This window comes from Schistocerca cancellata, chromosome 9, assembly GCF_023864275.1.
Source record: "Schistocerca cancellata isolate TAMUIC-IGC-003103 chromosome 9, iqSchCanc2.1, whole genome shotgun sequence".
NCBI classification, from domain to species: domain Eukaryota; kingdom Metazoa; phylum Arthropoda; class Insecta; order Orthoptera; family Acrididae; genus Schistocerca; species Schistocerca cancellata.
Window position 1 is genome coordinate 173,501,606 of NC_064634.1, and position 14,264 is coordinate 173,515,869.

General features: G+C 45.6%; 1 protein-coding gene across 1 annotated transcript in view; it reads right to left on the reverse strand.

Moving 5' to 3' along the window:
• The window catches only part of LOC126100740 (lanC-like protein 3), a 97,185-nt gene that overhangs the window by 39,697 nt on the left and 43,224 nt on the right, over window positions 1-14,264 (reverse strand). Inside the window, exon 2 of the mRNA XM_049911361.1 lies at window positions 3,275-3,556. Coding sequence (XP_049767318.1) covers window positions 3,275-3,556 — 282 coding nt within the window. The remainder of the gene's footprint in view (window positions 1-3,274; window positions 3,557-14,264) is intronic.

The following is a 14,264-nucleotide window of genomic DNA, read 5'->3' on the forward strand; positions in this document are numbered from 1 at the left end:
CTGTTTGTCACCAGAAGGTCTAATATGTTATCGCCACGAGTCGGTTCTCTGTTTAACTGCTCAAGGTAGTTTTCAGATAAAGCACTTAAAAAAATTTCACTGGACTTTGGTAAATCAGCTTATATGTCTACTTCAGCATTGTCTCTGTATACCAGTAATAAGAGAAAAATATCTGTTAATGAGTCTGTATTCATTTGGGTTAGAGGTAAAGGAGTATGTGAATATGTAAAGTTTGTTGGAGACTGTACTTTGCATTCAGATGGCCCAGCCTCTGCCAAATGTGCACAGCCAACAAATTATGATGCAGCCCTGTAGCAGTACAGTCACTTACTAAAGTTTCCTCAGCAAGTGTCATGCTCCAACACCTGTAAAAGACATGCTATCACCATGCAATGCTAATTATTTCAAAGTGCTGCAATCTTCATCTAGAAATGTCTGCAGTACATAAGTAATGATTTTATTTTATTTTATTTATTTTTTGGCTGAAGGGTTGTTTTGCTTTCAAAATAAAGCAGATAATTTTCCTTTCTTATATTATTAATAACAAACGTAAAAGCTCTGCTGATCCACTGAAGACACGGGACAGCGGCTGGTCAAACATTTATCAAGGAAGAACACTAAACAGCCATACATATTTGAGTAGTTATTTTACTTTATTTTGGCAACCAGTTTCGACATTTCAGTATGCCGTCTTCACGTCCCAAGTGTAGACATTCAGGTGTATCGATATTGGCACACTGGAGCAATCAGTGTTTGGACACCACGAGTTCGTTATTCGAGTGCTTGCTTTGAAGACTTGATAATAACTTGATGTCAAATCTTCAAGGGAAGCACTCGAATATTAAATTCACAGTATCCAGACACTGATGGCTCCAGTATGCCAATATCAATACATCTGAATGTCTATATACGAAATGCATTTGGGGCCTGAAGATGGAATACTGAAATGCTGAAACTGGTTGTCAAAATAAAATAACTTCCCAAATACATGCAGCTGTTTGGTATTCTTCCTCGATAAACAAACTTAAAATGTCATTATCACTGAATTCACAGCCTTTGCTCTTTTTATGTAACCTTCAATATCTTGTTACTGCTGTTCCTTTCTACCAAGACATCTTTGTGGGATACTAACTGTTGACTTGTGTTACTATGTAAATATCAACAGTTAAGCATCCTGTGATTAAAATTTAATAGGATCTCCTAAACGCAATTTGTTGCACCCAACATATCCAAAACATCCCATTTTCAAATAATTCACTTTCTTCTTTAAATGGTTCTCCGGCTAAGGTTCAATATTTTCTTCTTTGCCTGTACAGCCAGAAACTCAAATGCAAGTAGCCATTGTCTTTGGAACACAATCATCACAATGCCTTTAACTTACTTTTCTCTCCTATTTCCTTTTCCACTGTATGATATTTCATTTATTTCTGTCCACTGCACGTCCTTTACACCAGTGGGTACCACGTGGAAAAAATTCTCTTTCATTTGCTCAAAATGCAGAAATTAAAATTTTTCAAGCTTGATTTACAAACTGGTATTGGATTCATCACTATTATTTTATAGTGATATATCCAATTATAACCAGAGACTCTCAGTCATCTTAAAGCTCTACGCCACTATCCCCTCATACTCCTAGAAAGTTTTAACAAACATAAAACCAATGTTTATGCTAACACAATATACATATGCAGTACACAGTCTACAAATTGCTTTGTTATGATTTGATGTCAACACTAATTTTATGATGACATTAAGAGAATAGTTTTTTGTATGGCATGATACTTGAATATTTCCGTCTTTATGGCAAATTTTCTATTTTCTATGATGGCCACTGGAAGTCTTTATTCTGCAACCTTGAATGCCAGTGCTTTTTTGAGGTGAGTACAGTGGATGACAAATGAGATTTGTCGCCTGTTGGATAATTGACACAATGGACCCACCACAAACTGTCAACTATGTCACTGTCACATGGAAGAACCACAAACATTACAAATGAAACCACATTTTAATACACAAATAACTCAAGAATGATTCTTGGGCAAGCTTCTCATTTTCAAGCCCATATTATTCTTCAAACTTTCATTTTTTTAAGTCTACACATTTGGTTCCAAATTTGGGCTCACATGCATTCTGTTTCTTTAACATATGGAAGAAATCATCTCATTTTAATCTCTCTCTGACAAAGGAAGTACTGGAGGGATAATGTAATGGAGGTGAGGGTGGTAAAGGACATGTTAGATTTTCATCAGTTCTTTAAAATTACTACAGTAATCTTATGAGTAACAATCAAACGCAATTTATTGTATTGCATTACTCATATGTATAACACAGAATATGGAATATTATGTCTGAAGTTTAAGAGATGCATGTGCCATAATAAGAGTTATATTGCATGACATCAGATTTGCTGTCTGCACCAACTCTCAACCAGACTTATCTTTCAACCTAACCTTGATTACAAGCAGTGCTGCAGATCAGCCTGTCTGTGCAACCTGATGTTGTTGTGGTCCTCAGTATGATGAATGATTTGCTGCAGCTCTCTGTGCTAGTCCGTTCTGCACAAGTCTCATCTCTGTATTACTACTGTGCCTAAATTGATTTGAACATGCTTACTATAGTTGAGCCTTGGCCTCCTACATTGTTTACCTCTGAAATTTACTTTCATTACAAAATTAACTATTTCTCAATGCCTCAGGAGGTGTGTGTTTAGTCAAGTTGTGCTGTAATGATATTTTCTCCTCGACCCAATTCAGTATTTCCCTCACAATCCTATGTAAACAAATTATTTACAGCATTCTTCTGTAACATGATTTTTCAAAAGCTCCAATTTTATTCTTGTCTTATTTATTTAGTATCAATGTTTCACTTCTATTGTAGACTACACTCGAGATAAATATTTTCTTAAGAGACTTTCTACCAGCCCAGTTTATGTTTGATGTCGATAGATTTATCTTCTTCCTTGCTATTGTCAGTATTGGTTCCTCAGTAAATTACTGCCAACAATTCACACACCCATCTCTGTCAGTTTTGTGCAGAGATGATCTTGTTCGCCAAGGTAAAAAAATATATTAATTACCACTAAGTCTTTGCGTGTCACACCAGCTATTGTGCAATATCACCACAGCAGTTCATTTACTTCTTTACTCCAACATAAAATAGTAGCTTACAAACATAATGGAATAGGGTAGGATGTAAACATCTAACAAATGTTTTGATTAGTCATCAATGAAGTCATGTCTTCCTACATTTACAGAGACAAAATTTCAAGACTTACCCAGGTATTCTGTATCATAATAAGAATACATCAACGGACTTGCACTGTGATGACTTTCTGAATAACGGCGCCCTGATTCCACAATAGCACTGCAAATTTCATGAATATCTTTCTCTGGGACAATATTTTTTCCAAATTGTTTGTGAAGCCATCGTGCAGCAAATAAATAACCAGCACGACCAACAAAGAGCTCATCACCCCCACAACGTAAGAAGTTCAATGGTTTACAGTTCTGAGCAGCTGCTGCAAATTTCTTCAGGCAGTTCTCTGCTTCTGTGGTGTCTGTAAGCAAAATCATAAAGACATTCATAAGTAGCATTATTTAGTGAAAAATGAATTAATACTAGGTGTACAAATTAAAAAAATGGCTCTTGCGAAAAAAAAAAAAAAAAAAAAAAGGTGACTAATGTAAATTGTTGTGACACAAAACATTACACACAAGCAACTACCTGAAATTGGAGGGTTCTATGTCACACAGATATTGCATGGAATGGACTGGGCCACGTGGTACAAGCGTTTGCTGTACTGTGCCATGAACTAACCTCTCCTGTTTCATTTCCAAGTTATCACTAAATCTGGAAGTACACTAACAATGTCACAACTTTCTCCAGGATACGTTGCTGAAAACAAGATGAAATGGATAATTCTTTGGCCAGATACGGGATGTCCAGCCATCCCATAAGCAGGGTAGCCAGCAGCCAGATATTCGGTTGAACAATGCCATGGACCATGTCGCAATGTGTAGGCTTGCATGAGCCCCTTGATATCAGGCACAGATGATTGAGTAGATTTGCGTATATTTGACAGTGATTTACATGAGTGAAAAGAGAAAATGACGTACTGATTGACTGACTTGGCTCTATGATCTTTTGAGATTTGTGATCTCTTTTGCTTGTTATTTGAGGTTACTACTTGTTAATTGCAACATAAATTACAAAAATGTTATTTGGGAATATTTTGATACACTATGTGATCAAAAGTGTCCAGACACCCCCAAAAACAAACATTTTTCATATTAGGTGCACTGTGCTGCAACCTACTGCCAGATACTCCATATCAGCGACCTCAGTAGTCATTAGATATCGTGAGAGAGCAGAATGGGGCACTCCGCAGAACTCACAGACTTCGAACGTGGTCAGGTGATTGGGTGTCACTTGTGTCATGTCTGTACGTGAGATTTCCACACTACTAAACATCCCTAGGTCCACTGTTTCTGATGTGATAATGAAGTGGAAATGTGAAGAGACACGTACAGTACAAAAGCGTCGTCTCTTGCCTGATAGAGACCACCGACAGTTGAAGAGGGTCGTAATGTGTAATAGGAACACATCTATCCAGACCATCACACAGGAATGCCAAACTGCATCACGATCCACTGCAAGTACTATGACAGTTTGGCGGGAGGTGAGAAAACTTGGATTTCATGGTTGAGCAACTGCTCACACTGGTAAATGCCAAACGACGCCTTACTTCATGTAAGGAGCATAAACAATGCACGACTGAACAGTGGAAAAACGTTTAAGCATCTTCTTGCTTCCCAATGTTGAAGAGCAATTCAGGGATGGCGATTGCATCTTTCAACATGATCGAGCACTTGTTCATAATGCATGGCCTGTGGCAGAGTGGTTACACGACAATAACATCCCTGTAATGGACTGGCCTGCACAGAGTTCTGGCCTGAATCCTATAGAACACCTTTGGGATGTTCTGAAATGCCGACTTCATGCCAGGCCTCACCAACTGACGTCGATACATATCCTCAGTGCAGCACTCCGTGAAGAATGTGATGCCATTCCCCAAGAAACCTTCCAGCACCTAACTGAACTTATGCCTGCGAGAGTGGAAGCTGTCTCCAAGGGTAAGAGTGGGCCAACATCACACTGAATTCAGGCATTACCAATGGAGGGCGCCACGAACTTGTAAGTCATTTTCAGCCAGTTGTCCGAATACTTTTGATCACATAGTGTATAAATAGTGACAATAATAAGTTTGCTATTTGTTGTCTGAGTCAAATTTCTCATAGTGGAGAAGGAGAAAACACAGGTATTAGCTTGTCTCTTATTGTTTTGTTCAGAATTTTTTTATTACACTGATCAGCAATGTGTTTGTCTACAGCTATAATGATTAATATTGTTATCATCATCATCATTTTCTTTGGGCCTCTGTCCAACTTCAACATGGGGTTGGCCGTGTTACTATGGATTTGGTGATGTTAGTGTCAGAGGGTGGACAGATGCCCTGTGAGCCATGTAACTGAGGCGGGATGTGGGGACCAGCCCGGTATTCACCTAGTGGGATATGGAAAACCACCTAAAAACCACATCCAGGCTGGCTGGCACACCAGCCCTCATCAATCTGCTGGGGGATTCGAACTGGGGCCACATGCCTACCTGAGTCCAGGAAGCAGCCCATTAGCGCCCTCAGCTAACTTGGCGGTATTGTTATTTAAGTGCCTATTTATCAAATTCTCATTTTAATTAAACTTATTTGGGATGTGCAGATGTTTTTGTGAAATATAGTTAAAAAACATTTAAACACACAAAAATAACCCAATCTATCTTAAGACCAATGCAGTTACTTTTTTCCACGCAACACAGTGGTTGTACACTGCAGCCTGCAGGCTGGATGCAGCTTGAATAAAATATTCATGCGGCCCATGGTTCTCACTGTATGTTACAACAATAGCATATAGCAACTAACAGCCAAATCCAAATATGCCAGCTAATGCTAGGAGCTTCTTAGGAGTGTAGTTTTCCTGCTAAGTATTGAATTTACGAAAATATCAAAAGAAAAATTTAAGGTTTCTGTTACTTCTCATGTATGGACCTGTTTGCATAACAGTATCAGATTCCAGAGTTTCACAACTCGTTGGTTCTCTCTTGAATTCCACGTGCAACATGGTCTTCTAACCATGAAGCCTTTTCTGGGTGACCACAAGGAAAAAATATAACAAAGGCACTTAATACTATCACAGTGCTGTGGTTTGACCAGAGCAACATACATTTACTCATTTGAGACAGTGGCATTAACATCATGAAATTGTGATTCTGCTAGATTGTTTCATCACTCACTTTGGCAGATTGTAACTAAGTCACAGAAACACTGAATATCCACCTAACAGTAGCAGAAATTATCATACTGGTAGACATCTTGTAAGGCACTTAAATCATTGAGTTTAGCTTGTCAAAAACTGTTGGCCATTCGAAAACAGCTAAATTTACCAAAGCACATTTTGGTATATGGTATCAGCATGGGTTGGAATATCACCTTTTATATGGTACAGCCTTGTTGGAACAAAAACAGGCTATGTTGCTTGGTTGGTTGGTTTGGGGGGGATTAAAGGGACCAGACTGCGACGGTCATCGGTCCCTTTTTCCAAAAAAAGTAAAACCACCCAAAGAGAATAAAAAACGAACAACAGGAAAGACGTCAGACGACACAGGACAAGAAATACTCCTACAGAGATCAGACGAAACAAATTAAAATCACACAGAGTGTGACAGTGGTTGGCCGACCATAGAGATAAAAAGGAAAAGCCAACCACCGAGAACACATTAAAAACTCAGCGTAAAATCGTAGGCCAATGGCCAGAATCAACACAAAAGAACAGAACAAACACTCAAGAGTAAATAATAAAAACCCCCTGCCCGAATAAAACGGAAAACTAAGTCAGCCATACCAGGGTCATCACATAAGAGGGCAGGGAGCGTATCAGGCAGCGCAAATGTCTGCCTGACCACAGCTAAAAGGGAGCAGGCCAACAAAATGTGGGCCACTGTCAAAGCCGCCCCGCAGCGACATGCAGGAGGGTCCTCCCGGCGCAGTAAATAACTGTGTGTCAGGTGGGAGTGGCCAATGCGGAGCCGACAAAGGACGACAGAGTCCCTGCGGTTGGCTCGCAGGGATGACCGCCACACAGTCGTCGTCTCCTTGATGGCACGGAGTTTATTGGGCATGATCTGATTGCGCCATTCAGCGTCCCAAAGCGCAAAAACTTTTTGGTGGAGGACTGCTCGCAAATCAGTCTCTGGGAGGCCAACGTCCAGAGACTGTTTACTCGTGGCCTCTTTCGCCCGGCGGTCAACATGTTCATTGCCCGGGATACTGACATGACCGGGGGTCCACACAAAGACCACAGAGCGGCCGCAACGCGCAAGAGTATGCAGGGACTCATGGACAGCCATCACCAGACGAGAACGAGGAAAACACTGGTCGAGAGCTCGTAAACCGCTCAGGGAATCGCTACAGATAACGAAGGACTCACCTGAGCAGGAGCGGATATACTCTAGGGCATGAAAGATGGCGACTAGCTCAGCAGTGTAAACGCTGCAGCCAGCCGCCAAGGACCGTTGTTCGGAATGGTCCCCTAGAGTTAGCGCATACCCGACACGACCAGCAACCATCGAACCGTCGGTGTAAACAATTCCAGAGCCCTGATACGTGGCCAGGATGGAATAAAAGCGGCGGCGGAAGGCCTCTGGAGGGACCAAGTCCTTCGAGCCCTGTGCCGAGTCGAGCCGAAGGCAAGGGCGAGGAACACACCACGGGGGTGTACGCAGAGGCGCCCGGAAAGGAGGTGGAACTGGGAAAAACCCAAGCCCGCAGAGAAGCTCCTTGATGCGTACGGCGATCGGACAACCCGACCGGGGCCGACGGTCTGGCAGATGGACGACTGACTGCGGGAACAGGACACGATAATTTGGATGCCCGGGCAAGCTAAAAACATGGGCAGCATAAGCGGCCAGCAAACGTTGGCGTCGGAACCGCAGTGGAGGTACACCTGCCTCCACTAGGACGCTGTCCACAGGGCTGGTGCGGAAAGCACCAGTGGCAAGGCGTATCCCGCTGTGGAGAATTGGGTCCAGCACCCGCAACGCAGATGGGGATGCTGAGCCATAAGCTAGGCACCCATAATCCAGGCGAGACTGGATTAACGCCTGGTAGAGCCGCAACAGGGTAGATCGGTCGGCGCCCCAGCGGGTGTGGCTCAAACAACGCAGGGCGTTGAGATGCCGCCAACACGCTTGTTTAAGCTGCCGGATATGAGGCAGCCAAGTCAACCGCGCATCAAAAAGGACACCCAAAAACCTGTGGGTCTCCACCACAGCAAGAAGTTCCTCGGCAAGATAAAGCCGCGGCTCAGGATGGACCGTTCGGCGCCGGCAGAAATGCATAACACGGGTCTTGGCAGCCGAAAACTGAAAACCACGCGCTACAGCCCAAGACTGCGCCTTGCGGATTGCGCTCTGTAGCTGACGTTCAGCTGCTGCAATGCTAATAGAACTATAGTAAAGACAGAAGTCGTCAGCATACAGGGAAGCGGAGACAGAATTTCCTACTGCCGCAGCGAGACCGTTTATTGCAATTAAAAACAGGCAGACACTGAGGACAGAGCCCTGGGGTACCCCGTTCTCCTGGACGAGGGAGGAACTATACGAGGCCGCGACTTGCACGCGGAAGGTACGATACGACAGAAAATTTCTGATAAAGATCGGCAGAGGGCCCCGAAGACCCCATCCATGAAGCGTAGAAAGGATGTGATGACGCCATGTCGTATCGTACGCCTTCCGCATGTCGAAAAAGACAGCGACCAGGTGCTGACGGCGGGCAAAGGCTGTACGGATGGCCGACTCAAGGCTCACCAGATTGTCGGTGGCGGAGCGGCCTTTACGGAACCCACCCTGAGACGGAGCCAGAAGGCCCCGAGACTCCAGCACCCAATTTAAGCGCCGGCTCACCATCCGTTCAAGCAACTTGCAAAGAACGTTGGTGAGACTAATGGGACGGTAGCTGTCCACCTCCAGAGGGTTCTTTCCAGGTTTCAAAATGGGGATGACAATACTTTCCCGCCATTGCGACGGAAACTCACCCTCGACCCAGAGACGGTTGTAAAGGTCGAGGAGGCGTCGCTTGCAGTCCACTGAAAGGTGTTTCAGCATCTGACAGTGGATGCGATCTGGCCCGGGAGCGGTATCAGGGCAAGCGGCAAGGGCACTCTGAAATTCCCACTCACTGAATGGAGCGTTGTAGGGTTCAGAAGCGTTGGTGCGAAAAGAAAGGCTCCGACGTTCCATCCGCTCTTTAATGGAGCGGAAGGCCTGGGGGTAATTCGCAGAAGCGGAACTCATAGCAAAATGCTCTGCTAAGCGGTTTGCAATGACGTCGGAGTCAGTACAAACTGCTCCATTCAGTGAGAGCGCAGGGACGCTGGCAGGGGTCCGATAGCCGAAGACCCGTCGAATCTTGGCCCAGACCTGCGATGGAGTGACATGGAGTCCAATGGTGGACACATACCGCTCCCAGCACTCCTTCTTGCCTTGGCGGATAAGGAGGCGGGCCCGCGCACGCAGCCGTTTGAAGGCGATAAGGTGGTCCATGGAGGGATGTCGCTTGTGACGCTGGAGCGCCCGCCGGCGATCTTTAATCGCTTCAGCGATCTCAGGCGACCACCAAGGCACAGCCCTCCGCCGAGGGGACCCAGAAGAACGGGGAATGGCAGACTCGGTGGCAGTGACGATGCCGGCGGTGACCGATGTAACCACCGCATCAATGGCATCAGTTGAGAGAGGCTCAATAGCGGCAGTGGAGGAGAACAAGTCCCAGTCAGCCTTATTCATAGCCCATCTGCGAGGGCGCCCAGAAGAGTGACGCTGTGGTAGTGACAGAAAAATCGGAAAGTGGTCACTACCACACAGGTCGTCATGCACACTCCAGTGGACAGATGGTAAGAGGCTAGGGCTACAGATTGAAAGGTCAATGGCGGAGTAGGTGCCATGCGCCACACTGAAGTGTGTGGAGGCACCATCATTCAAAATCGAGAGATCGAGCTGCGACAATAAATGCTCAACGGTGGCGCCTCGACCTGTTGCCACTGACCCACCCCACAGAGGGTTATGGGCGTTAAAGTCGCCCAGTAATAAGAAAGGTGGCGGCAATTGGGCTATCAGCGCAGCCAGGACATGCTGCGCGACATCACCCTCCGGTGGAAGGTAAAGACTGCAGACGGTAAGAGCCTGCGGCGTCCACACCCTAACAGCGACAGCCTCTAAAGCTGTTTGTAGAGGGACAGACTCGCTGTGAAGAGAGTTAAGGACATAGATGCAGACGCCACCAGACACCCTTTCATAAGCTGCTCGGTTCTTATAATAACCCCGATAGCCACGGAGGGCGGGGGTGCGCATTGCTGGAAACCAAGTTTCCTGCAGAGCAATGCAGAGGAAAGGGTGAAGGCTGATAAGTTGGCGGAGCTCAGCTAGATGGTGGAAGAAACCGCTGCAGTTCCACTGGAGGATGGTTTTGTCCACGGCTGAGAAAGGCGTGCCGGGACTGGGACGGCAGATTACGCCGCTGGGTCACCTGCTGCCACCGATTGAGCACCCGTGCTAGTGCTATTGCTATTCACGGCGTCTGAGGGACCGGCGAGATCGAGGTCCTCAGCGGACGCCAGAATCTCCGCCTCGTCCTCAGACGCAAAGCTAGAAGGTAGCGATGGGGTGGCTACCACCGCGCGTTCCTTGGGCTTAGAGCTGCTCTTCTTTGATTTCTCACGCTGCTCCTTGGGTTTAACTGGCTGGGAGGGCTTCACCGATTCAGTCTCCGGGACTGAGGAGGATCGGGAAGCCCTTCGACCTGCAGATTGTGGGCACTTACGCCACTGTCGATCGTCAGCCTTCCCGCCGGTGGAAACCTGGGAAGGGAGGGACCCAAGGGACCCCTTGCGAGCGTGAGAAGCCGAAGAAGTTGGACACTTCTCTGGCTTAGAAGCGGGGACCGACGTCCCTGATGGGGGGGATGGTGTTGCTCCTGAGGTAGGTGGCACAGGAGCAACCCGGTGGGTAGAGCCCCCCACTGGCAAGGGGGCAGGAGGAGTTGTACCACTCGTCGATCCGGCCGGAAGGCGCGAAACTGATGGGGCTAGCACAGGTGTTGTAGCAGCGGCGTAGGAAGTTGTCATTCGCACTGGATGTAATCGGTCGTATTTCCGTTTGGCCTCAGTATAAGTCAGTCGGTCCAGGGTCTTATATTCCATGATTTTGCGCTCTTTCTGGAATATTCTGTAGTCTGGCGAGCAAGGTGAATGGTGCTCCCCGCAGTTGACGCAGATGGGAGGCGGGGCACATGGAGTATCGGGATGAGATGGGCGTCCGCAATCTCGACATGTGAGGCTGGAAGTGCAGCGGGAAGACATATGGCCGAACTTCCAGCACTTGAAGCACCGCATCGGGGGAGGGATATAGGGCTTGACGTCACATCGGTAGACCATCACCTTGACCTTTTCCGGTAACGTATCACCCTCGAAGGCCAAGATGAAGGCACCGGTAGCAACCTGATTGTCCCTCGGACCCCGATGAACGCGCCGGACGAAATGAACACCTCTACGTTCTAAGTTGGCGCGCAGCTCGTCATCAGACTGCAAAAGGAGGTCCCTATGGAAAATAACACCCTGGACCATATTTAAACTCTTATGTGGAGTAATAGTAACGTTAACATCCCCCAACTTGTCACAAGCAAGTAACCTGCGTGACTGGGCGGAGGATGCCGTTTGTATCAGTACTGAGCCAGAGCGCATTTTAAACAAGCCCTCCACCTCCCCAAACTTGTCCTCTAAATGCTCGACGAAGAACTGAGGCTTTGTGGAGAGAAAAGACTCCCCATCAGCTCTCGTGCAAACTAAGAATCGGGGCGAATAACTGTTACCTCCATCCTGGGACTTACGCTCTTCCCACGGCGTGGCCAGGGAGGGGAACGTTTTCGGATCGTACTTCTGAGCATTAAATTGAGCCCGAGAACGCTTAGAGACTGCTGGCGGCTGGCCGCCAGCGAGAGATGATGTACCACGCTTCATTGCGGGTCATCCGCCCTGATGCCACCTACTCCGACCAAGGGCCCTCCCCACGGGCGCCACCCAGCCACAGCAAAGGCCACCTGGCAGGATGGCCGTTGCCGGGAGTCCTGATACCCCAGGAGGATAGGCATCTACTCCTTGGCATACGTGGGGAGTTAACGGCGCAGGCATCAGTAGAGCGATCCCTGTGTTGTCAGGGGGCTACAACCAAGAGGGTACATGGCGGCCCCACCACAACGGACTGGCTACCGTGCTGGATCTTAGGTGCAAAACTGTCCAAGGTTGTCGTCGCAGTTAAAAGAAACACTGCAGAGGGCAGCGTGGTAATCGCACCCAGGGACGTATCCCCGCCCTAAAGATCGAAAACGAGCGGGACACCATTGCAACGACGTGAACGCCGGCTAAAGGTCTAATTGCACGACGGATACAGTGCACCATGTAAGGCGCCCTTCCCCAATTGGCTCGCTCTTCGGAATAATTTAGAAAGATGGAGGTCAAACCCGAGAGGGGACCATCACATAAGGCCAAAACATGTGAGACTCCTTTTAGTCGCCTCTTACGACAGGCAGGAATACCGCGGGCCTATTCTAACCCCCGAACCCGCAGGGGGAGGCTATGTTGCTATATGTGGCTGATCATGATATGCTTACTAATTTGATGTCTCAACAGTAGTGTTTGATGGTGCAGTGGGTTAAGCTTCTGAAGTTCTTTGAAGAAATAAGTTCTGGTCTCTCCTGCATATTCGAAGTAATACTAATGTTGCGGCATTCTATAACTTTTTACATAAGGATGAGACAGCACAAAAAGCTTCCAGTTTACCATGTGATAGCATCACTGGAAGCTGAAGGAGAGTCGTTTCGGTTCCTTAAATGATAATACAAATCACTTGATTGCAACCATTCTAGATCCATGATAATCTATTTTACGAGTTGTTGAAATTGAAAGAGCTCAACAGAAGGTCCTATTGGAAATTTGTGAAGAATCTTTCACCACTAGCAGTCCATCTCTAATGCCTACTTAAAGTAATGTAAGAAATGAGACTGAATCAACTGTGACTCACAAAGCCCACAGCACACTTTGGAACTGCTTTAACAAGGTGGTAAATGAAAATAATGATAGTATGACAGTCAGGAAACAATTGCAAGTTAGATTAACTATTATTTGAAGACAGTTCAAATCAATCACAATTGCAACCCTTATATTTAGTGGTCTGCTAAAGTGAAACAATACTCAAATTTGATGAAGTTTGCCAGAATTTATTTTTCAATGCCTTGCAGCAGTGTGTATAGTGAAAGACTTTTTCTGAGCCTGACCTTGTTTCCAAAGACAAGCAAAATTGCTTATTTCCTCCTAATAGCAAGAAACCAGTTTTCATTCACTATAATTTACCTCCAGTTAAGTTTGATAACTAATTTACTTTTTGAAACTTCCTGGCAGATTAAAACTGTGTGTCAGACTGAGACTTGAACTCAGGACCTTTGTTTTTCATGGGCAAGTAGAGCACTTGCCTGCGAAAGGCAAAGGTCCCATGTTCGAGTCTCGGTCTGGCACACAGTTTTAATCTGCCAGGAAGTTTCATATCAGTGCACACTCCACTGCAGAGTGGAAATCTCATTCTGGAATGGTGTTTTGATTTGAAGATATAGTGGTTTTATTTGTCTTAAGGGTACTTCACATTTGAATTAAATAAAGTGAATTTTCCGAAATTTTCATAATTTTTTGAAAGTCCAGTATCTGCCAGATATTGACCAACTATCTGATATCCAGCCTGATATTGAGTAGTTGCTGGATATTTATTTCATTTCTATTGAAAACCATAACTGAAATATGCATTACTGAAATGAGGATGTACAACAACCATTCATTTTTTAGATTTTGAAATTCATCTCCCGATTCCGCTTTCAGATATTTTCATACTTATTTTCAGGAGCCACACAATTACACAGTATTCTTCTTTCAGTGCCTACCTGGTTCAGGTGTTGGCAATCATGATGGCTATTCTTCTATTTTTGGTAGCAACACAGAATAGTTCTGTTGAAGACATATTGAACCAACATCTAAGGTTGTCGAACCAAGATATTCATCTTCTTCCAGGACCTCTTCTTGCTGTTTATTTTCCCTTGAAGTATTTCTTGTAGCAAATCA